Source organism: Glycine max, chromosome 16, assembly GCF_000004515.6.
Source record: "Glycine max cultivar Williams 82 chromosome 16, Glycine_max_v4.0, whole genome shotgun sequence".
Lineage (NCBI taxonomy): Eukaryota > Viridiplantae > Streptophyta > Magnoliopsida > Fabales > Fabaceae > Glycine > Glycine max.
Genome location: NC_038252.2, coordinates 387,034 through 414,979, shown reverse-complemented (window position 1 = coordinate 414,979; position 27,946 = coordinate 387,034). Strand labels below are relative to the sequence as shown.

General features: G+C 37.5%; 1 protein-coding gene across 7 annotated transcripts; it reads left to right on the top strand.

Moving 5' to 3' along the window:
• LOC100804966 (DNA topoisomerase 2-binding protein 1-A) lies at nt 1–27,831 on the top strand. Of its 7 annotated transcripts, none has more exons than XM_014768877.3 (19): nt 1–195; nt 603–854; nt 955–997; nt 1,621–1,742; nt 12,094–12,201; nt 13,455–13,599; nt 13,682–13,773; nt 15,097–15,190; nt 16,080–16,569; nt 16,739–16,881; nt 17,051–17,370; nt 17,721–17,888; nt 20,018–20,308; nt 20,465–20,881; nt 21,025–21,069; nt 21,169–21,254; nt 26,883–26,970; nt 27,164–27,292; nt 27,475–27,831. In XM_014768877.3, the coding sequence occupies exons 2-18, from the start codon at nt 675–677 to the stop codon at nt 27,239–27,241; spliced, it is 2,910 nt and encodes a 969-aa protein (XP_014624363.1). In that variant the 5' UTR covers nt 1–195; nt 603–674; the 3' UTR covers nt 27,242–27,292; nt 27,475–27,831. The 7 variants fall into 7 exon arrangements, with proteins under 7 accessions (XP_014624363.1, XP_006598813.1, XP_040866619.1 ...); XM_014768876.3 differs by having other exon boundaries at nt 2–195; nt 600–854; nt 26,880–26,970; XM_006598750.4 differs by lacking the exon at nt 26,883–26,970.
• The last annotated feature ends 115 nt before the right edge of the window (nt 27,832–27,946 follow it).

The following is a 27,946-nucleotide window of genomic DNA, read 5'->3' as shown; positions in this document are numbered from 1 at the left end:
CATCCAACATCTTTCTTCTCTCTGGATTTTTCTCCATCATTTCAGGGCTTTCTTTCTTCTCTTTTCCCTCCCATATTCCATTCTCCTCAAAATATCTCTCTATTTTCCTCTCTACCCCAACAAAATTTCAAAAATTTCCCCTCCTCTCTCCTTTTCACGTCACTTACCACAACTGGAATGCTCCAGTTTCTTAAGGTAAGATCACATTCCTGGGGTCTTCAAAAGTTTGCATCTTTTCGTTTCTGGGTCTGTCTCTTTCATCCTTCAATTGTGGTTAGTTTAATTTTAATTGCAGAATTGAATCAAACTTTTTTTTTTTTTTTTTATGTGGGTTTGTGTTATTTTATTGGAAGGGAAGACTTATTGTGGTATTGCCTTGGCATTTGGGATTCCCACTACTATGGTTGTTAGGTGCTTGTTTTGTGTTGTGTTGTGTTGTGTTGTGTTGTGTTGTGTTGTGTCCTGCTATGTACCATCTTGATTTCATTGGTAACAGTAAAAGGAAAAGGTTTTTCCACCAAACAAAAATCAAATCCCTCACTCTCACCCAAACTTCTTCTTCTTCCTCTCCCACTCAATTTCAATTTTTTCAATGGCAGCAGCAACAACAAGTTCCGAGTCTTAATTAGATAGAGAGAAATTGAAGTCGAAATCAAAGAATACGACGACTGAAGATGTTGAAGACGAAGCCATTCCAAGGCGCGAACGTGTTCATGTCGCGAAACCTCGTGCCGCCGGAAGTCTTCGACAAGCTACACGACGCGGTCAAAGATAACGGCGCCCAAATCCACCTCTGCTGCGACCCTTCCCGAAACGGCCCCAACGATTACCACATTATTTCTTCCAGCAAACACGTAATTGATAACTCCTCACCCACTTCCACTCTCGTTTAATCGTTTTCCCTCTTTTTCTCGCTTGTTTTTCTTCTGATTCCTTCCTTTCTCCGTTTTGCAGGAAAAGTTCGATGACCTCAAATCCAAGGGCTGTAAATTGCTCGGTAATTTTCCGTTTTCCAATTCGCGATAACAATGCGCGTTTGAAATTGCTTTCTGTTGTTGATTGAAACAGTCTCTATTCTAATGTCTGTGTTAGACAATTCCAGTTCTAGGTTTCAGTGATAGTATGCGAGAAATTCCACAATGTTCTCTGTTCATCTTCACATGACATGTAATTCAGTGTTATTAATTCTTTCTCATTTCCACAAAAAAAATATTTCTCATAAATTGTAAAATTTAAATGTGTTATGTAAAAATTGGTTGGGACTATGAATAGGTGATAGTTTAGGATCACCTAATAATATCTAGATGGTATACACACACTCTATAAGTGTGCCTTTGCGTTGGTTTGAGTAAATGATCACTTTGGTCCCTAAATTTGTCCATAATTAAAAAAAAAACATGTGACTAAAGTGATAATATTAGCATATATTTAGGCACTAAAAAAAGGACAGTAAGTAGTTAAAATTAGGGACTCTTTTGACATCTCAAGGACTTATTTAACATTTCTATAGTTTCAGGGACAATACGACTGTGTCTACCACTTTTAGGGACCAAAGTGACCATTTGCATGAAATTGAAATTGGTGTTGTTTGAGTTTTGTTTCTTTGTTATTGTTGAACAGGTCCTATATGTGTTCTTTCATGTGCCAAAGGAGGAAGGCCTCTTCCTAAACAAGGCTTTACTTGTTGCCTTGCCATGGACGGAGTCAAAGTACTTGCATCTGGCTTTGACACGGATGAGAAGGTATTTTCATTGTTGTCCATGTTTGCATGTTCCTGTATTTTCATTACGAGTAAATTTCCATTTTTGTTCACATGACTGTAAGCACTATTTACTTACCCTGACTTTACAAAACTCTCAATTCAGTCCCTGAATTTGTAAAATTTCTATTTTGGTCCCCATGACTGTAAGCACTATTTACTTACTCTGACTTTATAAAACTCTTAATTAAGTCCTTGAATTTGTTAAATGTTTCAAAATTTGTTTCTCTTTTGTCCTTTTTCGCTGGCATTAGGGATTGAAATGAATGAAATTTTACAGCATTTTATGGAGTCAGGGACCAGAGGGAAAGTTTCGTAAAGTGAGGGACTAAAGTGAATAACACTTACAATCTTAACAAAAAAGTGAGAGGTCTACTCAATTGGATATCAGCAGCAGGTTGTGATCATATTCAAGGTAGTCAAACTCGAGAGTCTATGTAGACTCGTGGAGCTTCCGTAAACTCGACTCATAAACTCCTAAGAGTTTACTTAATATAAAATAATAATCTATAAAAAGCAGGTTGCAGGTTCACTCATAGAATCGGAGGAGTTTACGAGTTTATGAGGTATCATTTGGCTCACTAAGCTATTTAATGAGATTTAAGAAAATGTCAAATGAGTGTAGAAAGAACACTTTGGTTTCTATATTTAAGAACAAGAGAGATATTCAAAATTGTATAAATTACAGAGGAATAAAAAGTCATACTACAAAATTATGGGAAAAATGTTATTGAGCATAAATTAAGAGAAGAGATTGCATAGAGAATCAATTTGGCTTTAAGTCAAGAAGGCCTACAGCATAAGTTATTTATCTTTTATGAGGCTTGATGGAAAGGCATCAAAGCAAAGAAAGAGACTTACATATGGTATTTATTGACTTGGAAAAAAATATGATTAAATGTAAGAGAAGTGTTGTGGAAGACTTAGGAAAAGGTGTTTGCATAACCTATATTCGGGCTATACAAGACATGTATGATGGGGTAACTATTAGTGTGAAAACTTCAGGAAGCAAGACTAAGGACTTTCCTATAAGGATAGAATTACATTAGGGCTTAGCCTTGAGGCTTTACTTGTCTACTCTAGTCTTCAATGTGCTTTTTTTTTGCTCAGCCAAAATATATATTATATTCATAAAATAGTACCAGAGGTACTAATCAAACAGATGATAGAATACAATTCATTGGTAGTTAGCAACAAGCATTGTGATTATGCAAGCTGAAAACTACCACTGATAGATGAGATTACAGAAAAGAAGCCTATATTCCTATGTTCTTGTCCAACAAAAGCCATCTTTGAGATTTGAGGACCACTGGTTGAAGTGAGGTGTGAAATTTTTTTCAAAGCATCTTAGCCATGACCATAATAAAAATACTGCGTCATCCATTATTTTCTGGGCATTGAATGAGCCATTGGAGAAAATGATACTGTTTCGGTGCTTCCACATAGTGTACGTCAGCGCTAACCACCATTGCTGCCATCTTTTCGCATGTAATCCTTCGAAGACTCCATAGAAATGCTGAAGAAAAGGCAGACTTGGTTGATGTGGGAAAACCCCCACAAGATTCACCCAAGCCATTGATTCCCACCATAGAGGGATAATTTTCCTGCAATAAAAGAATAAATGACTTGCGCTCTCATCCTCCAATCTGCAGAAAGGGCATAAGTAATCTTGTAACTCTACCCGCTTCTTTTTCAAATTGTCCCTGGTTGGTAATCTATCTTTGATTAGCCTCCAAACAAACATGGCCACTTTTGGTGGTACCTTGAGCTTCCATAATTCCTTGAATCCTCCATCCTGACCCTCTGTTGGTATGCCTTCTGAAATGACTCTATATCCTAGCTGAATAGCAGCCGCTTGGTTCTGCCACCCAAATCCAGTGGTCTTGCAAATCTGATCTGATTGTTGTCCCTTCGATATCTTGCAAGAAAGCAATTGCTAGTTCAATCTCGTTATCAAATAATGGACTCCTCCATTGAAATTGCCATTCCCAACCTTCTTCATTAAAGACTCCTAATTGCTGGATGAGTTGATGTTGCTGAGTCGATATGGTGTACAATCTTGGGTACTTTTCTGATAGCTTGGCCTCTCCAGTTAACCACCTGTCCTCCCAAAATTTAATCTTGTCTCCGCGCCCAACCTTCCACACAGTCGATCTGCCCAGCTGCTGCCCCTGTTGGGTGAGCTGATTTATTGTCTTGAGGTCCCTCCACCATAAGGATTCCGAATTAGCCCTTGGTGCTGCATCTAGATTCCTCCATCCTCCATACTTTGATTCAAGTATTTTTGTCCATGTCTCCCCCTGATTCTGTACCATATCCCATTTCCACTTTCCCAACAAAGATATATTGAACGAGGTGATATCTTTTACTCCCAATCCACCTTCTTCCTTTGGCCAGCAAACCTTATCCCATCGGACCCAAGCAATCTTTTTTTGATCAGCCACACCTCCCCATAGGAAATTCCTCTGTAATTTAAGGAGCTTGTGAGCCACCTGTCTGGGAACCCTGAAAAAGAGAAAAAATAGATGGGAATGGATGTTAGCACTGAATTTATGAGAGTCACTCTCCCTCCAAAAGACAAATGTCTTTGCTTCCATCTCGCTAATTTTCTCTCGCATTTAGTGATTATAGGTTCCCAAGTCTGACATCTTCTGGGATTGGCTCCAATAGGAATGCCTAGATATGAGAACGGGAAAGACATCAAGCTACAATTGAGGTAATTGGAAGCATCATGAGTCCACCGGTCCGACACACCAAAGGCCCCGTAACTACTTTTGGCAAAATTTATCTTTAGCCCCGATACTAGCTCAAAAGCACGAAGCATTGCTTTGATAGCTCTTACATTCTCCATAGTTGCCTCTCCCAAGAATATAGTATCATCTGCATACTGGAGCAGGCTAACTTCAACCTTATTTGAACCCACTAAAAATCCCCTGTAGAGCCCTCTGTCAATAGCTTTTGACATTAAACCGCTCAATCCCTCGGCTACAATGTTGAATAGGAGAGGTGATAATGGGTCTCCTTGCCTGAGCCCTTTCTGTGGTAAGAATTCAATGTGCTTAATAGGGACATACATAAGATTATCCTTAGAGAGAGAAACAACTTAGAGAGAGAGTGGCTGAGAGAGAGAGAAACAACTTAGAGAGAGAGTGGCTGAGAGAGAGAGACCTCGTAGAGAGAGAGTTTGCGAGAGAGAGCCTGTCCTAGTGAGCGTGAGGGAGAGAGAGAGAGGAAGAGAGAGTGGGAGAGCGATACGGAGAGATAGCAGAAAAGAGATATCGAGAGAGAGAAGCCGTGGTAGGGCCAGAGTCAACCATAGAGTGAGAGTCAATAGTTCACCCTCACACAGATGGCGCGATTATGGAAGGAGGAGAGACGTGTTCGAAGTAAACACTACCTGCATAGACGTAGAACAGCAACGTGAGATTCAAACCAACCAACTTCAGGGCACATGGACTCAAGTCAAGGGTAGGAGAAAGGCTCGATCGAAGCCCCATTCGGCACAAGGAAAGGATACAGTTGGTCATCCTGCTATTTACCAGAACACATCTCGAGGAAGGCGATCAACATCATCATGGAGGGACAGACCAGACATCACATCTTTCTATTTTTCTCATTTTCCTGACCATGTTCACGAAAAGGACCTTTGGAAGATTTTCCAGGAGTGGGGTAAAGTGTGGGAGGTGTTTATACCTATGAAGAGGAACAAACAAGGCCATAGGTACGGCTTCGTACGGTTCAAGGCGGTAGAAGACGATGAACGATTGGAGAGAAGACTTGATAACAATTTATACATAAAGGGGATGAAGTTGTTCGTCAACAAACCAAGATTCCAGAGAGGAGGCCACAGGGCAGATGATACTCAAGCAGGGAATCAAGGTAGAGCAGGAGTTAAGCTCTTGGAGCACGCTATATCGGAGCAGAAGAAACACCATAGCACTCTTCCGCCAAAGGTAAAATCATATGCGGAAGTGGTGAGACATCAGGGCACGCAGGAAGGAAAGGAGCTACCGGGGCTCACGATAGGGACCGCTGTAGAGTCCATTTTTATCCAAACGAAGAAGGAGCAAAAAGAATGGCTTGACAACGTTTGGGTGGGACGTCTAAAAAATAAGGGAATGTTCGAAAGGGTGGAGGAGGAGGTGCAGGGGTTGGGTGGTATGAATGTGAAATCAGCATATTGGGGAGATGATATGGTCATTCTTCATGATATGGACGATGACACGGCAGCCAAAATCAACCAACAAGAGACCGATAACGGAGGGACTCCTTTCTCTTCTATTCAGAAATGGACGCCGGAGTTGGCGACATCGTACCGTCTAACCTGGCTTCTCATTTGGGGCGTTCCCCTGCAAGCTTGGGAAACAGACCATTTCGCATCCATGGTGGAGACATGTGGGGAACTAGTGGAGCTAGACGCAGCAACGGAGGACAAGGTGAGGATGGACGTTGCACGGGTTTTGGTTCGCACGAAGAAGAAGCCTTTCATAGCTCAATCGGTGAACGCTGTAGTGGACGGAATTCGGCACCGCCTGGAGATTCGTGAGGACATGGATTCCGGATGGAGAAGAACGGCGCGTTTTGAACCTAAGGAGGGCTTTCCGCCGTCTCCTTTCTCGACGGACTATGAGGTCTCTGAAGCAGAACCAAACATCCTCGTCCCTCGTGGAGCTTCCCCTGACCGACGTTCTGATGATTACTCCGGAGATTGCTCCACCCAGTGGCTCTCGCCTGGTACGGTGGAAACGGGTCGGAGACGCCGGGACCACGGTTCCCGACGGTGGCGGAAACTCGGTAATTCCAACAGCGGTGATGACGTGGCGTCGGGCAGAAGGCACGTGACAGTACATGCTCCTGTGGAACTGTCACCTAGGAGAGAGGACCAGCAACTTTGCAACGACCATTTTTCTAGGAAGTTACATGTTAAGGGTATGACTGACCCTAAGCCTTCCTGCCCTAACCCAAATCAGACACCATTTGCGGAAAGTGTAGAGGCTGAAAAGGTCAAAGATGCATCAGGGCTAGGAAGTATACATCGGGTTTTGGAGGGATATCCCTCGGTCATGAATTCCGAGGAATACCCAGTGGGTAAACATGATTTAAATCTACCAGGTCTGTTTGAAAGGGCTAATAGCTCCCAAGGCTTGGAGGGGGACGGGGTACAGAAGGTTTTGGGCTTGGAATATAGTGGCCCAAGTATAAATGGCGGTAAAACTAGTTCTGTTTTCAAAGTGTATAGGAGAAAAAAGGAGGGTGTATCAGCGAATTCCAAGGCCCAGTTAAAGCTGAATCCAGTTTTTAACAACACTGGAAATGTAGTTGAACCAGAGAAGATGGGTACAGCTAGTAATATTAATCATAACAACGTAGGGGGCATGTCTCGGGCTTTAGATTCAGTCCTTTTGACCCCCAATCAGGAGCGCTCTTCTCATAGCCCTATTTCACCAAGTAGTTTCAACACTGAATTTTATGGAGTGGAGGAAGATGCTCACTGGGAGATAGCTAGAGACTTGGGATTATCATTTGCGGAGGTCACTACAAACATGAACAAGAAGAAGAAGGCAGAGGGTAACAGCAGTAAGGCAGATGCAGTAACAGCAGAGATGGGAAAGCAGCAGCATGACCCATGAATATTTTATCTATTAATTCGAGAGGTTTGGGAAGTGGAGTCAAGAGGTCAACCATTCGGAAGTTAACTCTGGCCAACAAAGTTGATATCCTCTGTATTCAAGAAACTAAAATGGACTCTATTGATAAAAAACTTTGCCAATACCTGTGGGGGGACAGCCATGTATCTTGGGAATATCTCCCCTCTAACAATGCAGCTGGAGGTCTCTTATGTATTTGGAATAACGAATCCTATGTGGTGGATAGAAGGGTGGTTGGAAATGGTTTTATTTTGCTGGAAGGAAGGTGGGTTAAGGAAGATAAGAAGGTTATTATTACCAATGTCTACGCCCCCTGTGATTTACAAAGGAAGAGAAACCAATGGGAAGAACTTCTTCAGCTAAAATCCTCCTATCCTGATGATTTATGGTGCATCTTAGGTGACTTCAACTCGATAAGATACCATCATGAGAGAGTGAGTTCTTCTCAGACAGAGGGCAACTCTCCTGGCATGGCTGAGTTCAATTCCTGGATTTCAGACATGGCCATGGAGGAGGTCAGATCTATTGGCAGAAACTTCACCTGGTACAGACCTAATGGGAGTGTAATGAGTAAGCTGGACAGGTTCTTCTTATCTGATAATTGGCTGGATCAATGGCCTGATACCACTCAATTTGTGCTGGATAGGGACTTTTCAGATCATTGCCCTATCCTTTTGAGATCCAAAATCATTGATTGGGGGCCTAAGCCTTTCAAGATCATGGACTGGTGGTTGCAAGATAAGGGTTTCCAGGATATGGTGGTTTCCAAGTGGAATAATTATCATCCTAATGGATGGGGAGGGTATGCTCTCAAGCAAAAGGTGAAATTCATTAAAGATTGCATTCGTCAGTGGAGTTACTCCAATGGTATTATCTCTGAAAAGAAGATTCAGGATCTCAAGAAAGAGCTGAATGATTTGGAGGCTGGTATTAATGATAGAATTCTGACTCCAGCTGAAGCGGAAATAAAGAAATCTCTTCAGGAGCAGCTGTGGAATGCAGCAAATGCCTATGAATCCATGTTGAGGCAAAAGGCTAGAGTGAATTGGATAAAAGAAGGGGATAGAAATTCTGCTTATTTTCATAAAATAATCAACTACAGAAGGAGACACAACGCTATCCAAGGTTTGACAATAGATGGGATGTGGATCCAAGAGCCTAGTAGTGTTAAAAATGAAGCTTTTAACCATTTTAAAGAAAGATTTTCTGAGCAGAATCTTAACAGGCCAACCTTAGATGGTGTCCAGCTACCTTCTCTTGATCAAGGAGAGAATGAAACCCTTGTGGCCCGATTCACAGAAGCAGAAATTACAGCAGCTGTGTGGGAGTGTGGAGGAGATAAAAGCCCCGGCCCGGATGGCCTTAATTTCAACTTTATCAAGCAGTTTTGGAAGACCTTGAAGCCTGACTTCATGCGGTTCTTGGATGAGTTCTACATCAATGGATCTTTCCCAAAAGGAAGCAATGCCTCCTTTATAGCTCTTATCCCCAAGCGAAATGATCCCCAATCTCTCAATGATTATAGACCAATCTCTCTCATTGGTTGTGTCTATAAAGTTGTTTCCAAGCTTTTGGCTAATAGATTGACCCTCGTTCTACCTCATCTTATTGATGAAAGACAAACAGCCTTCATCAAAGGAAGACATATTCTGCATGGAGTCATGATTGCTAATGAAGTCATAGCTGAAGCTAAAACAAGAAATAAACCCTGTATGTTCTTTAAGGTTGATTTTGAAAAAGCTTATGACTCGGTCTCTTGGGGTTTCCTTAATTATATGATGATGAGGTTGGGTTTCTGTGAAAGGTGGAGAAAATGGATTCATGGATGTCTATCTAGTGCATCAATATCCATCTTAATTAATGGCAGCCCCACTAGAGAGTTTGTCCCCGAGAGAGGCCTAAGGCAGGGGGATCCCCTTGCCCCTTTTCTCTTCAACCTGGTAGCAGAAGGCCTTACAGGTCTAATGAGGACAGCCATATCTAAGAATTTATTCACCAGTTATCAAGTGGGAAGCAAGCAGGAGGATGTCAATATCCTGCAGTATGCAGATGACACTCTGTTTTTTGGAGCTGCAAATTCGGCCAATGTTAGAGTCCTAAAGTCTGTTCTGAGATGCTTTGAGATGGCTTCAGGTCTCAAGATCAACTACTCTAAGAGTCAGTTTGGGTGTTTGGGTAAAACAGAAGCTTGGTGTAGACACGCAGCTCAATTTCTAAACTGCAGTCAGATGGCCATTCCTTTTTCCTACCTGGGAATTCCAGTGGGGTCAAATCCCAAAAGCTGGAGTGTTTGGCAACCAATCATCAACAAGTTGGAGTCCAAATTGGCATCTTGGAAGCACAGGTGTCTATCAATGGGGGGCAGAATAACCCTCATTAATTCTGTCCTGACTGCATTGCCTATCTACTTGCTGTCTTTTTTCAGAATACCCAAAAAAGTAGTCCATAAGATTGTTTCTATTCAGAGAAACTTTCTTTGGGGTGGTGACAATGATACAACCAAGATACCTTGGGTTAAATGGGACATTGTCTGTCTTCCTAAGAGCAGAGGGGGGCTAGGAATTAAAGACTTGAACAAGTTTAATATAGCCTTACTTGGCAAATGGGGCTGGAACCTGGTGAATAATCAGCATCAGCTTTGGGCAAGAATCTTATTGTCCAAATATGGAGGTTGGCATGCTTTACTATATGATAAAAACAGTGCTCACATCTCTCCTTGGTGGAGAGACTTAAAATCAGTCTTCCAGCAGCAACATCATAATATCTTAACCAGTAACTTAAGGTGGAAGGTGGGTAAAGGGGACAAGGTTAAGTTCTGGCTGGATAAGTGGAGGGGGGACGATTACACCCTCAAAGACAAGTACCCGGCTTTGTACCAAATCAGTCTTCACCAAGACTCTACTATCAACCTAATGGGCCAATTTGCGGATAACAGGTGGGAATGGAGAATTCTATGGAGGAGAAATTTTTTTGATCATGAGATTGATATGATGGCTGCCTTCATGGAGGACATTGCTGATGTTCAGATCCACTTTTCTAGTATGGATTGTCTTGAATGGAGGGCTGATTCTACTGGGTCTTATTCTACAAAATCAGCACACAGCCTCTTGATGGGTGATGGTACTTCTGCTGCTGAAGACAGTGCTTACAGGAGTTTGTGGAATCTGAAAATTCCTCCAAGAGCAAGTGCATTCTCTTGGAGGCTCTTAAAAAACAGATTGCCCACTAAGGCTAATCTAAGAAGGAGGCAGGTAGATTTACCATCTGATAGATGCCCTTTATGTGATGTAGAGGAGGAAACAGTTGGCCATATTATGTTTTCTTGTTCAGCAACTAGGAGCCTTTGGTGGGAGGTTTTAAATTGGGTTAGTAGAGTGGGCCCTTTCCCCACTGACCCTATAAATCATTTTATTCAATTCTCTCACTGGAACAGCAAGAGACATATAGTCAAGAGATGGGAAGTACTTTGGATAGCTCTATCCATGACTATTTGGAAACATAGGAATTCAGTGGTTTTCAATAACCAGATTTTCAGTCCCGAAAAAGTCATGGACGAAGCTCTGTTTCACTCTTGGTCTTGGCTAAAATGCATGGACAAAGACTTTGATATGCATTTCAACCAGTGGTCTTCTAACTTGAAGGAGCAGCTGTCTTAGGGGGGTTATGTCTGTATTGTTTTTGCTTTGTGTCTATCTTTATGCCGGTTGGGTTAGGCAACTTGCCTTATATTTTTGTATCCTATTTCCAGTACACCTAGTACTGAGTTATATATAATAATATATGATTTTTGCTGTGCAAAAAAAAAAAAACATAAGATTATCCTTGACTGTGTGCATGTAGCAGATGATATAGTTTCAATTGAGGAATCAAGGGAAGAGGTTAACTTTAAATTTGAGCTTTGGAGGTAGACTTTGGAACCAAAGAGTTTTTCCTTAAGTAGGAGCTAGACGAAGTATATGCATTGCAATTTTAGCAAGAAACAAGAAGAAAATGACTTGGAAATAAATATGGGAGAAGATGTCATACCTTAGCGTTCTAAGTGTAAATATATGGGATCAAAATTACAAAAATGATGGGGAAATTAATAAAGATGAAGCACATATGATACGAGCTGGATGGTTAAAATGGAGAAAGATGTCAAGGATTATGCGATTGTAAAGTACCTACCAAACTCAAAGTAATCTTTTATTGTACTACTATATGTGCAGCTATATTCTATGATAGTGAATGCTGTGTTTTAAAGGGACAACAAAAGAAAAAGGTGGGAGTAATAGAAATGAGAATATGAAGATGGATGTGTGACCACACAATAAAGGACATGATATGAAATGCTTATATATGAGAAGATATTGGTATGACCAAAAGATGACAAAATCGGTTAAAGTGGTTTGAACATGTGCAAAGAAGGTTACTAGAAGCTCTACTGAGGAGAGTAGATTTTATTGTTTTATCCTTGTGAAAAGGGGGAGAGGGAAACCAAGGACATTGGAGAAAATTGTAAAGAGGGATCTCATGGCGAATAATATTCCTGAAAATTTGTTCTTTAGTTGAGCTCAATGGCATCATGCAATCTATGTAGCCGACCTCACTTAGTGAGATGCGAATTTTTGTTGTTTGTTGTCTTCTCCTATACTCCTTCGTTTTTTTAATCTCAATTGTCAGTGTTTAATGTATGTGATCCTGCAGGTTAAGATAGAAGAGTTAGTGGCTGAAATGGGAGGAGTTCTACACACTAAAGCATCATTGGATTTGAACTTTGTCGTTGTGAAAAATGTTTTAGCTGCGAAGTACAAGGTCCGGTAACTCAAGCATATTCTTAATTATCACACACACAGACACATAGATTATGTTATGTAAATATTTTTGCAAGCAGGAAGCTCTTTCTTTTCTGTCTTATTGCTGCATTTTATTCATATTACCGATTAGCTTATGTGTTATATTCTATCTTGCATCTTATTATCCCCTCCCTTAATGAATCACAGTACCACTCACAGAAGTTCAGAACCAGGGAATTTGTATGCAGTTGTGCATGCTAAAGTTAATTGAAAGAGTTATCTCATTGCTTGACATTTGTAACACAGTATTTGGTCCAAAAAGAGGAAGCTTCTGAACTTGGACATATTTGGTGTTAATTGACTTTGTTAATGGCTAACAATTTAGAAAGTAGTATTTATTTATTCTATTCAGGATCATAGTCGTGTCTAATTTAGAACAATTTGGTATGATTACTTAGTAATTACATTCAAAGTTAGTCAATGTCATATCAAGGCCCTTATTATTTATTGGATGGGTTACTGCTTAAACCAGGAGCAATGTACTTGGACTGCAGAAGTGAGGAAGTTGTACTGAACATTTGTTAGGTTACTCAGCTATTGTAGATTGAGGTGATAGGCAAAACAATTTAATCTCAGATGTAGCACAGAAACAAATCAACAAACTGATAACAATACCATTCAAATTTGTGGTTGTGTTTAAAAACCTAAAAAGACTGATTTTTGTGTCCTCTTAGCAGTATATTTTATTTGATTGGCTGCAATACATTTGAGGCCCATTATTGGAGGGTTCAAAGTTTTTATATATTCAAGCTGATGCATAGTTTGTTGATCCTTCTCGCTGTAATGATTCAACTGATTTTCTTTTCCTTAGTCATGGCTCAGTATTCAAGGAAGTTTGATATATCTATTTGGATTGGAATAAATTTCTGTTTGGCATTCATTTTTTTGTGATTTGAATAGTTTAGCTTCCAAACTGTTGGTGGCTAATATGGTTCTTAATAGAGCTCACATATTCTGTTTCATGGTCTATCTCATTGAGTTGAGTTCGGCTACATCTCCGTACTGCATCTAGATGGCCATTTGATTGTGGAAATGTGCAGATACTAAAAACTCATCTGCCTTCTCTAATTATTCAACCTGTTAGCTCTGATTGTGTGATAATTCAGCAAACTGGTTACACTGTCATATTCAATCTTTGTGGAGGTTTTAATTGTCAATATGTTTGATTGTTTATGCTATACTATCTAATATACATTGCTTTATGTCTGGCAGTGGGCTTTGAATATATTGAAGAAACCAATAGTCACTTATGAATGGTTAAAACAATGCTCAGATGAGCATCGTGTTGTTCCTCAAGAGTCATACAAGGTCCTTCCTTTCTCTGGGTTAAAGATTTGTGTTACTGGAATCCCAGCAGGTTGAAATTTAGCTATCTGTTAGTATTGGTCATTGTAGAATGCTTCTTTTTTGGATGCTAATGTGCTTGAGATTTTTTTCAGATAATCGTAAGGAGATGGAGAAGCTTATTTTACAAAATGGTGGAAAATACTCCGCAGAATTGACAAAGAAGTGCACACATTTGATTTCTGAGATATCCTTCTGATAGTTCTTATAAATGATCGTGTATCTATTGGACATGCAAATATTCATTTATTATTTGAGTAGAGAACACATTTTCATTGTTTTTTAGCAAGCATTTTGCCAAATCTTCAATGTCAACAACATTTATGTGTTTCCTAATTTTTCTTTATGGACTATTTGGTTCAAAGGAGGAGAGGGAAGGGGAGGGGAAGGGAAGAGAAGGGATTTTGATTAGACATTATGTTTGATTGAGAGGAGGGGAGGTAGTCAATTCCTTGTTTGGTTCACAAGGGGAGGGGAGGGTTTTAAAAATAAATTTACCTTTGTATCCTTATAATTTTAAATGTCATTTAATTTGAAATGTTTTAAATCCCCTTCCCCTTCCTTCCAAATCCCTCCAATATTGGAGGGGAACAAAACTTAGATGTGGAGGGATTTTGCTCCCCTCCATTCCCCTCCCCACCTTTCCTAAATATTGAACCAAACAACCATTATTTAAAAAAATCCCTCCCCTTCCTTCTCCTCTCCTCCATTTCCCTCGAACCAAAATTATGTTAAGGTCATTTTTATTGTTGGATCATCAGCTTCTTGCTACGGAGTCTCAACACCGTGCTATTACTTTCCTTTTTTTGTGCTAATGACTATCAGCCAATCATAAATTATTCATAATTTCGAGTAATAATCTGGATACCCCCTCTAAAATAAAAAACTCGATAAAATTGTACTTCATTACACTTCATGCACTTTTTGATACTGTGTAATGCGACACATATTATTGCTTATTGATAATCAGTTTACAAGATTGCCCTAGTGCTTTCATTAGTTCCAATGCATTGATCATATTTGACCATGCCTCCCATTGTATTGACAAATTTCTAAAGACATTTCGGTTTAAAAGATAAGAACTGAGACTCATTTAGACAAGAATAATATTCTGATATTTGTTTCTTGTTATTCTTAATCTGTTAGAATGTATGACATTTATTTATTTTTATTTTCTAACAATCTGCAGTGAATCTTTGTATTGCTTTTTTCTACACTAGGTGGAATTTTGTTTCAACTGTATTAGTTAGCCTTTTGATAAGACAAATTCCTGTATGTTAAATATTTCTATGAATTAGCATGCTGTATTTTGCTTGTTTCCGTGTCTCCTATTGCACTACCTTATGGGCTTAGATGCCCTACTTTGCTTGCAATTGTGTAAAGGTTTGAAAGGTTGCTCTTTTCTTTTTCTGTATGAGATCCTCTTTGCCTGAATAATTTAGTATTTGAACTCAATATATGTTATTATGGTTTAGAAATGGTGGATATTTGTGTTCTTGACTGTTCTTACGCTCCTGAAGGTGACAAATATAAGGTGGCAAAACGATGGGGCCACATTCATATTGTGACAAGGAAATGGTTTGATCAATCTATTGCTCGAAAAGGTAACTTCTATGTTTTAATGATGTCTGTTGCAACAACTTTCAGGTTTGAAACTAAATAGTAGGACATCACATGTTAGAATATAATGTTACTATTGTGTTAGTGGTCTCTTAGAATTTGGGTTTGGACAAACTCAACCCCAAAAATTTTGCTCAAAATGTGAGGGTTACCCCTCTTCTCTTATATACACTGTTTTGACCATGCCACTAGTCATTGTGGGATACCCAACACCCCTCTCATGCCGAGGATTGAACATCTCAAGTGTGAAATTTGCAAAACTAGACATTTGAGTGTGGTCTAATACCTGGTGGCCTCATTGGGCCAACAACAGCTACTACAATAGACTCTGATACCCTTTTAAAATTTGAATTTGGGCCTAACTCAACTCCAAAAAGCTAGCTCAAGTTGTAAGGATTACCCTTCACTTTTATACACAATTTTAGCCATATCACTAGTCAATGTGAAATCTCCAACATGGTCTTATTATATCTCTCTAGAGTTATTAGGGTGCTCTTGTACAGGTTGTAATGCACTTGAACCATATTTCATTTTGGTCCTTCAGTTCAGTGATATATGTCATGTCACAATGGTACTCTGAAGATAATTAATGCCATCAGTTTTGTCTTTAAAGGGCCAATTTGATTTCATATTTAATGGTAAATTTGATGTTGTGCATTGGAGGACCAATTTGATGTACTTATAAATGGAGGACCAATGTGATGCCAGTAATATCTTAGGAGGACTAAATGAATTTTTACTCTGTTCGTAGGAGTTTAAATTTAGTGTTTGTAACAGTATACAATTATTTAGACCCGTATTAAATATATTATCTTCTTTCTCCTTTCCATTATTTAGACCGGTATTTGACCATCAGTTTTCATTTGTTTGTAGCATGTCTGAATGAGGAGTTGTTCGCTGTTCAGCATGGATCTGTATCTTCGCATAAAGTAACTAGGGACTTAACAATGCAACATAGCCAAGAAAAGGATTTCGGGAAATTGCACTCTGCGGCATCCTCAGGTGCTACAGATTCAAATGTGCAAGTTTTTTCTTGTGCTGAGTTTATGGATAGAGATCTCGAAGCTACACAGTCAGAACACATGTCTTCAGTTTCAAATGTTCCTTTATTTGCTAAGGAGGCAGATTCTGAACCTCTTCCATTGCAGACCTGCAGTGAATTGAACTTTGATGGTGCTGTTGCTAATGATTCTGAATCTGATGATAATGACCTGTACTTGTCAGAGTGCAGAATATTACTAGTTGGTTTTGAAGCATGTGAAATGCGGAAACTAGTTAATATGGTGCGTAAAGGTGGTGGCTCCCGGTATATGTCTTTTAATGACAAATTGACACACATAGTAATTGGGAATCCTACTGAAATGTAAGTCCAGTCTGATGTTAAGAAGAATCCTTATGGATGCATTTCATGTTTGTGTATCTCGATAGTTTCCTGAATTTATGTTTTAGATTGTTACCAGTATCAATCTTAAATGTTTTGGCAAACCTTTTTCTTTTCTTTAGTATTTAACATGGTTGTTTGTTTTTTTAAGGGAAAAGAAGGATGTGAGGAGTCTTGCTGCTTTAGGTGTAATTTATGTTGTTAAAACTGCATGGCTTGAAGATTGTGACCGTGAAAAGAAACAAGTCCCTGTTCTTAGGAGACACATTGCATATGATCTACTTTATCCAAAAGGTCTGCTATTATGATGTTCATGTTCACTTTTGTAGTATGTCTATTTTCTCTTAATCATGTTGAGCTGGAGAACACTTTTTAGTTAATCTATTAGATTTTTCTTGAATAATTTGTAAACTTGATTTTATGGAATTCATGCTTTATTTGTTCTCTGATTTCTTAAACTCAGCAAAAGGAGCAGTAACAGGCAGTATGTCTATGGATCACGCTAAAATCTCCAGCTTTCATCAAAGATTGCATCAGGTGGACTTTGAAATTGTAAAGCCAGAATCTTTGGAGAAAAGAAAAGAAGAGAAAAAAGATATGGGTATAAATGGTCACTCTTTCAGTGAAGCAATAGGCAGAACGATGCTGCAAAATCAACTTCCTGATAATAAATTGAGCTCACAAAGGATGACCCAACATAACTCCAGTGTTCAATACACGAAGTCAGCAAATGTTTTTAGAGGGAAACTATTTTGTTTCTCAAATTTATATCCTGAAGAAAAGGCAAGTCATTAGGATCTTAATAGATTTAATATAATTTTGCTGTAGAATTGTGAGTTAGGGATCAATGCCCAGGAAGTTTGAAAGACAGAAGTAGGATAAGAGGAATCTTGAATGTTCTGATTGATAAAAAACTATTTAGTTGGTGAACTTTGGGATTGATATAGACTTCATCTCAAAATTATTTCAAAATAGAAAAATCACCGGCATACATGGACAAAGTATATTTAAGTTTTTAGACATCAATATGCCACAACCTTATTCTATCAAAACCTGGAACTTAATCAGTATTAGAGATGTAATATAAAAACCATTCATTAATGTTTAATTTTAGTTTTGATTGCTTTTTTCAGAGAGGTGAGGTTGTTCAATGGATAACTCAAGGGGGAGGAGAGATAATAAGTGGGCAAACAAAACAGAGTACGTACTATACTATTGAGTGTCACGGTGTAACACCCACGTTGACACGTGATTCCAAGAGTTTGTATATTTCTAGTCATTGGATACGATCTTGTTTGGAGGTAAGCCTTATTAGTCACAAATGTATATTTCCCTTTTCAGCTTTATTTTTCAACGTTTTTATCTTCTGCAATTGTCAGGTGCTTGTTTGGCTATAAATCTTGATTTATATATTTAATAAATAAGATGAGTTGATGGGGAAAAGCCAAAACTGTCTTGGCCCAAGTGTTCCAAGTTATTATCTCAGAAGTTCTATTAACAAGAATAAAATAATGATGGAAAGTGGTAAAAGTTGGTTCCATTTTTACATGGCTGCAAACACTTAATACTTGGATCATATGCTATCAAAGCTCACAATCTTCATCGTTTAGTCGTTTCTCCTCAAATTCCACTGCGATTCCTTACTGAAGAGGATCGCAATCTCGATCATGTTAATCTGCAGTATCAAGTGTGGGAGAAACAAGATCAATTTCTGCCCGTATGGTCGCAATCATCTCTTTCAAGCTCTATGCTAGCTCGTGTTCTTGGATCTATTCATTCCTGTTGAAAGGGTTTACTGTAATGTGTTGTGTGCTTGGATGACCACACTTAGTCTTTATTTATAATAAGCAAATAGAATCAGTATTGATTACATAGGATCAATCTATTAATGAGTAATAATGACTAAATCCCTAATTGCTATCTAATAATAAATAGGAGAATAAAATATAATCTAATACTCCCCTAAAGTTGGAGCATATATGTCATATGAACCAAGCTTGTTACAAAAGTGGTAAACCCAAGAGAAAAGAAAGGCAGTTCTGGCTGTGTGATCGTGCTGGATAAATGATGGCTTGACAGCAGCCAACAGAGGCCCACAGGTAATGGGTACTGTTCACTTGTGAAAAGAGCACGCACTGAGGCAAAAAAAGTAAAGAGAGAGCACACCTTGAGGTGGAAAGGTACTCACGTGCTGATGTGGTGTGAGTGCGTGAGATGCACGTGTGTAGAGTGGGATAACCTCAGTGCTGTTAATCTAGCTCATAACATTCCTCTGGTGCTGTGAGATAACCTCAGTGCTGTTAATCTAGCTCATAACCCTGTCCTTCATGCAAGGACTAAGCACATGGAGCTTGATGTTTTCTTTGTTTGCGAGAAGGTTGTTGCCAAACAATTAGTTGTTCAACATATTCCTGGCCAGGATCAGTGGGCAGATATACTTACTAAGCCCTTGCCACCTGCTAGGTTCTCTTTTGTTCATGCCAAACTCAATGTGGCTGAGCTCCCTTTGGTTTCTCAGCCTTCTTGAGTTGCGGAGGGGGGTGAGAGTGTATAACTCCTTTCACTGTTTTGTAATTACCTATTGCTAACTGTAGTAGCTAAACTCTGGTTAAGTATAACTGCCTTGGTCTTGTAGTTATGACAAACTCCTAACTGAGCCTCTGTAGTATATATAGGTTTTGTAAACAGAGATTCAGTGTCTTTGTATTTTCTCAGTTTCATAATAAACATTTTCAGTTTCTCAACAACAGATAATGGCAAAAAATTAATATAGTAATGTTTACATCATCATCAGCATCATCATAATTATAATAATTACTCTTTTATCCCCTTGTAGTTTCACACTTTGGCCCAATTTTGGATTATCTTTATACTTATGAGAAGTTTTCATTTAAGTATTTGATTCCTAACTTATAAAAGACCCTTGGATTGAAAGTTTATAAGTATTGAAGGAGAAGTTAGATGGGGGAGCTTCTGAAAAAGTTGAGGTCTATAAGTTGATTTAACTTATGTGAGAAGTTGAATTCATTTTACCTCCTTGATTCATTTTATTTGCTTCTCCTGTTGGTGTAAGTGTTTGTTAAGAATTTTATCCAAAAGATCTCTTTATCAACTTACCTCCCTATTGTATCACTAAACTCCCTTGTCCCTTATTTTTGCTTGATTGATATGCTTATTAACCTTGCAAGTTTAACCATGGTTTTTCACTTTAACCTAAACTTTAGGAGGGTTTACGGGTTGAAAAAGTATAGTGGTTAAAAGTTGAGAAAATGGAAAACTACAAAGGGATGAAGTGTAATTTACTTTAACAGCGATAACAATAATAATAATAATATAGTGATAATGATTCCTTTTCTGTTGAAAGCTGGATTCTTTGAGAATATATGCTGGTTTACATACTTATACTGTGATTATGGTGTTTTTGTTCAAGGCTGGATCCTTGCTGGATGTTGACAGTCACATTCTTTATTCTCCACTTCCCTGCCGTGTTCCCTTGCCTGGGTTTGAAAGCTTCCGGTTTTGCTTTTCACAGTATGACGAGAAAGACAGAAATCTCCTAAGAAACTTGTGCTTTCATCTTGGAGCTAAATATGGGGAGAAGTTGACTAAGAAGGTTACCCATTTGTTGTGTAAATTCACCAATGGGCCCAAGTATGAGGCTGCTTGTAAATGGGGGATTCAATCGGTTACATCTGAATGGATATTTGAATGTGTCAAACAGGTAATGTATTTTGATGGTGACTGAGTACTGGGCAGTGTGAGCTTCAGTGTATATTTATGCATATTCATTATGCATGCATGTCTACATGTATTTTCTATGTTATGTATGTTTGACTAAGAAAAGTCCTTATCAATATGCAACTTTTTTTTTTTCCAGAATGGAGTTGTGGCCATTGATCAGTTTTTACCAAAAGAAGTCACTGCTCAAGACCGAGATGCAGGAATTTGCACTGTGAGTCAATTTCCTACCCAGGCTGTTCAAATGATAAGTGACTTGCCCTCCCAGTTGTCTAGTCAATCACAAACTTTGAGAGGCACGACAAATAAAAATGTCAGTTGTGGAGTTGATAATCATGAGACCAGTTTTAGGATACCAAGTAATTATAGCAAAAAGGCAAGGCTTGTGGAGGAACCTTGCCTATCCAATAAGAAGCCTTCAGCTTCAAATTCAGGTATTCATGCTGATGACAAGAATTTTTCCAAAGACAATATGCTTATAGATGCCGGGGAGGCTTTTCATGCTGTTCCAGATGTTGCTGCTGCAATTGAGGACTTGTTAGAGCAGACTAGTAAGGTAAAAGCAGATTTTTTGTTAATGGCATGTTGATATATATATATATATATATATATATATATATATATATTTTATTAAATTGGTTTTACTCCACTATGTCCGAAGCATTCCTGCTTAACTTTCTCTTTTTCTTTGGTATAAAGATGCATGATCAGAGGTCCCCAGCACAGACTGGGTGTGAGAGAAGTGTATCCTTAAGTGTGATCAATTCTATTGGGGTTGTGTTTTGTTTTATAATTTTCTTAATTTATTTTTCTGAGTAGTAGTGATCCTTGATGATAGAATAGATTTACCCATCTGATCGCTCAGTCCTTAGTGAAGATAATTCCAATCCTCATACTGTCTTTGGATTATCTAAACACTGGTTAAACAGGTTAGCTCTCTATAGTTTGCTGTTTAAAATTTATCATACTGTTGTCATCTCTCCACATAATCTTCGTTTGTCAAAATTAGATTTTTGATATCAAAAGGCCTTTAAAAGACCTATTTGATCAGTTTATATAGTTCAGCATTTCATGAATTCATTATGTGATGACCGCAGAACTTTTTGCCTTTATAGTTGCAGAATGTTGCATTGTGAAATCCATATTCTCAAAAATAATTTAAAAATTTGAAACAAGCAAACTCTAAATAGGAAAAAATTGCCTTAGTAACAATTAGCAATCGGCATCACCTATATGTTATCATCAACGAATTCATCTTAAAAATATTCTCTCTGTTTATTTTTATCTGTTTTTTGCATAATATATAATTGAAGAGAAATGAAAGATAGAAGAGATTTATTCAATGCTTTTAAATTGTGGTGACTAAGTTATTATTGATTTGAATACTTAAACTTAATGACTTTATTTGTCTATTGTAGGAATCAATTTGTTTCAGTCATTTTAGTGAAATATTTTTATTTTGAAGAATCACTTTTAAAAAGAAACCACTGTATTTGTTTAAGCTTTTACAAAAATAAAATTGGAAAAATTTATTATTTATGATTTGGTTTAATACCTTTTTTATTCCTATACAAAATCCGTTTTTCAATTTGCTCTTTATATAAAACAGATTTATAATCAAATCCCAGTGTTTTTTTTTTGGAAAGCAAAACTATAATATATTAATTAAATTAGTACCAGAGGTACTACAAAATACATAAGTAGAGTCCTGTGAATCATAAGAAAAACCGCCCTACACAAACAGTACCCTACTAGGGGTCACACTAGCTAAAAGCTATAGACATTCCTGAAGACCAGCAGTGGAAAGGGGTCTTGAAGTCTTTTTCCCATCCCCTCAGCCAAGTCCATAAAAGAAATAAGATGCTATCTGTCAACTTAGAGATTTCAAAGGAGTGATTATGGAAGATCATATCATTCCTGAGTCTCCAAATTGAGAATGTAGCTGCTACCCACCACATTTTCCATCTCTTGTTAGAAGCCTTTGAAGCTGCTGCAGAATAATGTTGGAGGAAATTATCCATTGGGCTGCAGTGGATAACCTTGTCTTCCTTGACCCAAGAGAAGAATTCCCACCACATAGGCATAATCTTATCACATTTGAAGAAAAGATGGGATGCAGTTTCAGGTTGACTATGGCAGAAAGGGCAGAGGTCATTTTCAACCTGAATTTGTCTCTTGAGCAGGTTATCCTTGGTAGGGAGTCTGTCCCATAACAACCTCCAAGCAAAAGAGAGAGCCTTAGGAGGAATTTTTATCTTCCAGAGTTGCTGGAACCCCTCATACTGACCTTGATCATCCAGCTCAGGTTGAAGAACTTGGTAAGTAGATTTAGTTGTGAACTCTCCATTAGCTTCAGCTCTCCAAATCCAGGTGTCCTTCAGGTTAATATTTAGGCTAGATGCATGGATTTGATCAATGAACTTAGACGCTAACTGCAGTTCATTGTCAAAGAGATTCCTTCTCCAAGACAAGTTCCAAACCCAACCATTCTCAGACCAAGATCCCATCTCTGCTACCCTGATATCTCTTTGGGAAGACACTCTAAATAGCTCAGGAAATTGATCTTTGAGGGGGATTCCCTCAACACCCCAAGGATCTTCCCAAAAGAGAAATTGGTCACCTCTGCCCAGCTTCCAACAAATTTGATTATCAGCAGCAAACATACTCTGCCCAGTGTTGATTATACAATGGAGCATATCATTATATACTATGGGTAATAAATAAAAAAAATAATTACAGATATTCTAGTTTCTTGATTACCATAATGTTGGGAAGTCCCACATAGCCTACCTCAATTTTTAGGGTGAAACTTAAATATCTGTTGAACCACTTCACTTAATGTCAATTGGTTTTAAGATGAAATCTAGTATGGTATTAGAGCCTATGGCCCATCTAGGTTCTCCTATTTTGAAAGGCTCGCATGTTCTGGTATCCATATGTGGAGGAGGGCTGTGCAAAAACCGGTTTGGAAAAAAACCGAACCGAACTGGTTTTCAAACTGGTTTAACTAGTTTTGTTTTTAACCCAAATCTGCGAACTGGTTTTCAAACTGGTTTGAAACTGAACTGGTTTAGAAAACCAGTTTTGAACTGAACTAGTTTCGAACCAGTTTATAATTCTTTTCAGAACCGAACCGGTTCTGAAGTGGTTTTAAATTAGTTTAAAACTGGTTTTAATAGTATTTCAAATACTCATTTTCAAATAACCAGACTAAACTCTGTTTATACCTGAACCTAGTCCAAATTTGAACACATTCTTCTAAGAGGAATAAAATATAAAATGACATACACCAAATTTCATCCTTAAAGGACCAAGAGTATATTATATAGCCAGATTCAGTAGATATAGACTTGTATGTAGCCAGCTTTTGGTTCCTATCGAGATTGTGTTAAGTCTGATATCTGAAACCAATTGTATGGACTATCACAATTATGTAATCTTTGTACCTCTGGTACTCGTCTATATATATATATATTATCTTTGCTGATAAGAAAAATAAAAAATATAGCCAGATTCAGTTAAAACCTCAAATAAACAAACATAATTTTGGCTTTCTAAATTTAAAACTTGCCTAGCATTCCAATGACAGAAACAATAAAGGAAAAAAAATCAATATTCAAAATGAAGAACAATAGTAACAATCTTTTAGATATATAACACACTTATCTTAAATTCAAAGTGAATACATTCATGCCTTAATTATATAGTGAAAACTCACTTATCTTAGCTGAAAAAACAGAAAAAAAAAATGTTAAAGTCTTGCCTGAAAATGCTGCAACTAGGCCTTGGAGTAGGGTGCTACCTAGTCAAAGGGGGAACTTATGCTGGCTCAGCCATATTGATCCTAGTCACAATGTGTTCTGTAAATGGTCCAGCTTTCGCAACATTAAAATCCAGCCAAGCAAATCAGCATCAACATACAAAAGTACACAAAAAAAGTGTAACTGTCTGATAACATAGAATAACAAAGGTTCTATATAAGCTGAAATTCAAACACACTATATCATGAACCGATTATCCTAAAATGATAATAAACTGGGTGAGAAAACATAAATGACTTTACATTACATATTTAACGTGTCTATTTATGCAAGAAACCTTTAGACTTAAAAGTAAACTTTTTCGAGAAAAATGAAGACAATAAAAAGCAAACTTGATATAAAGGGATTAACATGTAGATGAAGATGTCGGAAGAAGCAAGAAAAAATGTGGTATGACTATTCTATTTCTACATATTGTCCAAGGGAAATTTGATGGATGGTAGAGATATCACTGTAAGGATGATCTGATTATAATGAAAGAAAAAAGACCATCTAGACCCCTATCTTGTTTTTATTTATTTATTATTATTAAATATGTTTTTAGTCATTTTAAATGAAGTAATATTTATTTTTTGTCTCTAAAAAATAAAATCATTTATTTTTTTTGTAAAGGACAAAGACTGATACGTTTTCATAAAGAGAGACAAAAAATATAATTTATTTTTGAAAGATAAAAAAATGAACTTTGTTTGAAACAAAAAAATATATCTTTTGTTCGATACAATATGAATGAAAGAGGATGCATAAGGTGTAGAAGTAACATTTTGTTTTCTCACCCAGTTTATTACTATTTTAAGATAATTGATTCATGATATAGTGTGTTTGAATTTCAGCATCAACAAACAAATAGCATAGGCTGACAAATTATATTGTACATAAAAAAGGAAAATTGGAAAGAGAAAAAGATTTACAAAATAACAAGATAATGCACGCTGCACAGCAAGTTAAAAATATCACGAATAGCCCTGCAATTATCATAAATGCCACTATCACTAGAGCAAGGAAGTATTGCTATTCCACTCCAGTCACATCATGCTATCAAAGACATTAACTCAGACTAATTGGTATATACTTTATGATTACGTTAAGTAGAACAGTGATGAATTTATAAAAAAGAACAACAAATGAAACAAATGCTATAGTTCTGAGATGGTGACCCTTTCTCAAATTAGTGATCTCAAATTACATGTGAAGATTAAAGACCAGCTGTCAAACACAATATAATGAAATAGCAATGAGGGTCGACATTGATTAATTTTGCATTTTGACAGCTCTGGGAAGCACAATTTTGGCATGGAAGACAACTAATAATATTACTATTGCTGGTGCCTTTTGGTTATATAATGATGTTTAAACAGAAGGTATCCACCTTCTCCAAACTTAACAAAAGATAAGGAATCAAGACAGTACAGTTAAAGGCAGAGATACACTATGTATATAGCCTAAGTACATACTGTAAAGGAAATTGTGCATCGACATGCAAATTTGACTTATCTTATGGACAAACCATCAATTTTGATTAATAAATATGTTTTGCATTTTTTTAAAAAATGCAAATTTTGACTAGCACCAGTACTGCTACATCAAACAAATTTCTGCTCCAAATACCTAACAAACCTCTCAGAAAATCCCATAAGCAATCAGTGGAGGGGAACTCACTCATTCACAGAATCGTGGACAAAACAAAATCCACAATTTGAATTCAAGACCCCATGGATGAAATACATAAGAGAGGGAAAGGGATACTCACAGCCCTCAAATCAAAGTTAAGACTGAAGACCTTGTTTTCCTGTTACTCTGTTAGGCCGCTAGTGTTGGAAGGTCTCTGCATCCACTCTGCATGAATAATCATTTTATTTTGTGGATGATGGTCAATTAAATATTTCATATGCTATCATTTTATGAACTTTTTACACTTCAAATGAATTGATGCATGATCTACGACTGCAACATGGTGACATTGGTTTATCACAATGAAACCAAGTAGAATTTGGTATTTTAATAGTTTTTAAAAAAACCAAATTATCGTTGTTAAAGGCTAAAGTGAAAGGCCTACTCACCAAGCAAGAGAGTAAGAAATAAAGCAAACCCCCAAACCCACAAATATCACTCAAAACCTGCCTCTTTTTCCTATATTGTTACAGAGTCACTCTAAGGAAAAGCAAATTAATCAGTTCTGTCAGAGTGTTATGCACATTTTAGCAACAGAGAAAGAGAACATGCCTGCGGTGACCGGCGAGAGCACCTATAACCTCATCAGTGGACACGAACGTTCCGGTGAAGGTTCCGAGAAACAAACAGTATCTCAGCATTTCCTTCAGATCCGCCACAATCGCTTCGCCATTCGAACTTCAAAACCACAATTCCCTTCCTAAACAAATGAAGCTGCACAGCAAAAGGATCGTAGGATGATGAGAATGTGCAATGCAGTTCAAGTTCAAATGTTATCTATCCAAAGCTAATGATCCATAAAGATAACAGTGTTGTTAGATTACATTACGTGATCTTTTATTTATTATTGATAGAAATCAGTGATTATATTCCCTATTAATCAGTAATTGATTGATCATGTAATCAATATTGATTCTGTTTCTCTATTATAAATAAGGATCAAATGTGGTCATCTAAGACACACAATATTATAGTAAAACACTGTTATAAGTATAAACTATACCAGATTGCATATCATTTTTCACCTTTCTCAAAATCAGTACTGAGCTTATATTCTTTTAGAAGTGGAAGAAAAGATGATAATGGGGAGGCTTCTCAAGACAGAAGAGCAGGAATATATGATGGTTTTAGTGAAACACAGACAGAATCTCAGGTTATATATATCAGACATTGGCTACTCCCTTTACTGTTCAATTTTTGCAAGTACTTTGTCTTGATTGTGACTTCTGTTTTGTTTAAACATTTGTTGTTAGATACCCATCTCCCGCTGGATTTGCACTGGCTGTTGACTAATTACTATTTCTGAGTATACTTGGTGAATGTCATTTACTTTTGTCATAATGCAGGTTGTTAGTTATGAAGAAGATTTATCAGGAAGGCAAATGCTTATAGATAGAGTCCGAACTCGAAGTAGCTTGCAGTGAATGGAAACACAAACAGAATCTCAGGTTTTATATCTTTTGGACATTGGCAAGGTAACTCTTACTGTTCGATTTATCCAAGTACTTTGTCTTGATTGTGACTTCTGTTTTGTTTAACATTTATTGTTAGATACCTATCTCTCCCTGGGACACGAATTAGTTAACTTTCGCACTGGCTGTTGACTAATGACTATAAGAATACTTAGTGAATGCCATTTACTTTTGTCATAATGCAGGTTGTTGGTTATGAAGAAGATTTATCAGGAATGCAAAGTCCGATGGCAAATGCTTATAGAGTCCGAACTCGAAGTAGCTTGCAGTGAATAGGAACAAGAATCTGTCATGTCCTGATTTCAGAAACAAAAGAAAAAGAAAAAATCAACCTTGGTCAGCTAATGAAGGGAACATCGGCTGCTGCTTACTATATAGAAGGTCAATATTAATTATATTTGTCGTACCGTTGGAACAAGTTGAGTCTGATCAAATAAGTAACACCCTTAATTCCGTAGTGTAATAGTGTTTTACAGTAATATTGTATTGTCTTATCAGACCACATGAAATACTCTTATTTATAATAAAGAAGGTTTACAAAATACGAAAACTAAATAAGGAAAATAATTTCATACTAAACTGTTATAATTAAAATATATCAAATCATATATTTCATACTCTCCCTTGAGAGCTTATGTTATAAGAACAAAACTTATT

Excerpts from the sequence above, each read along its gene's own strand:
- LOC100804966 (XM_041010685.1), top strand. The coding sequence starts at position 675 with ATGTTGAAGACGAAGCCATTCCAAGGCGCGAACGTGTTCATGTCGCGA. Across the intron at positions 1,743-12,093 it reads GCTTTGACACGGATGAGAAG|GTTAAGATAGAAGAGTTAGT; the intron begins GTATTTTCATTG and ends GTGATCCTGCAG. Across the intron at positions 17,889-20,017 it reads GGATACGATCTTGTTTGGAG|GCTGGATCCTTGCTGGATGT; the intron begins GTAAGCCTTATT and ends TTTTTGTTCAAG.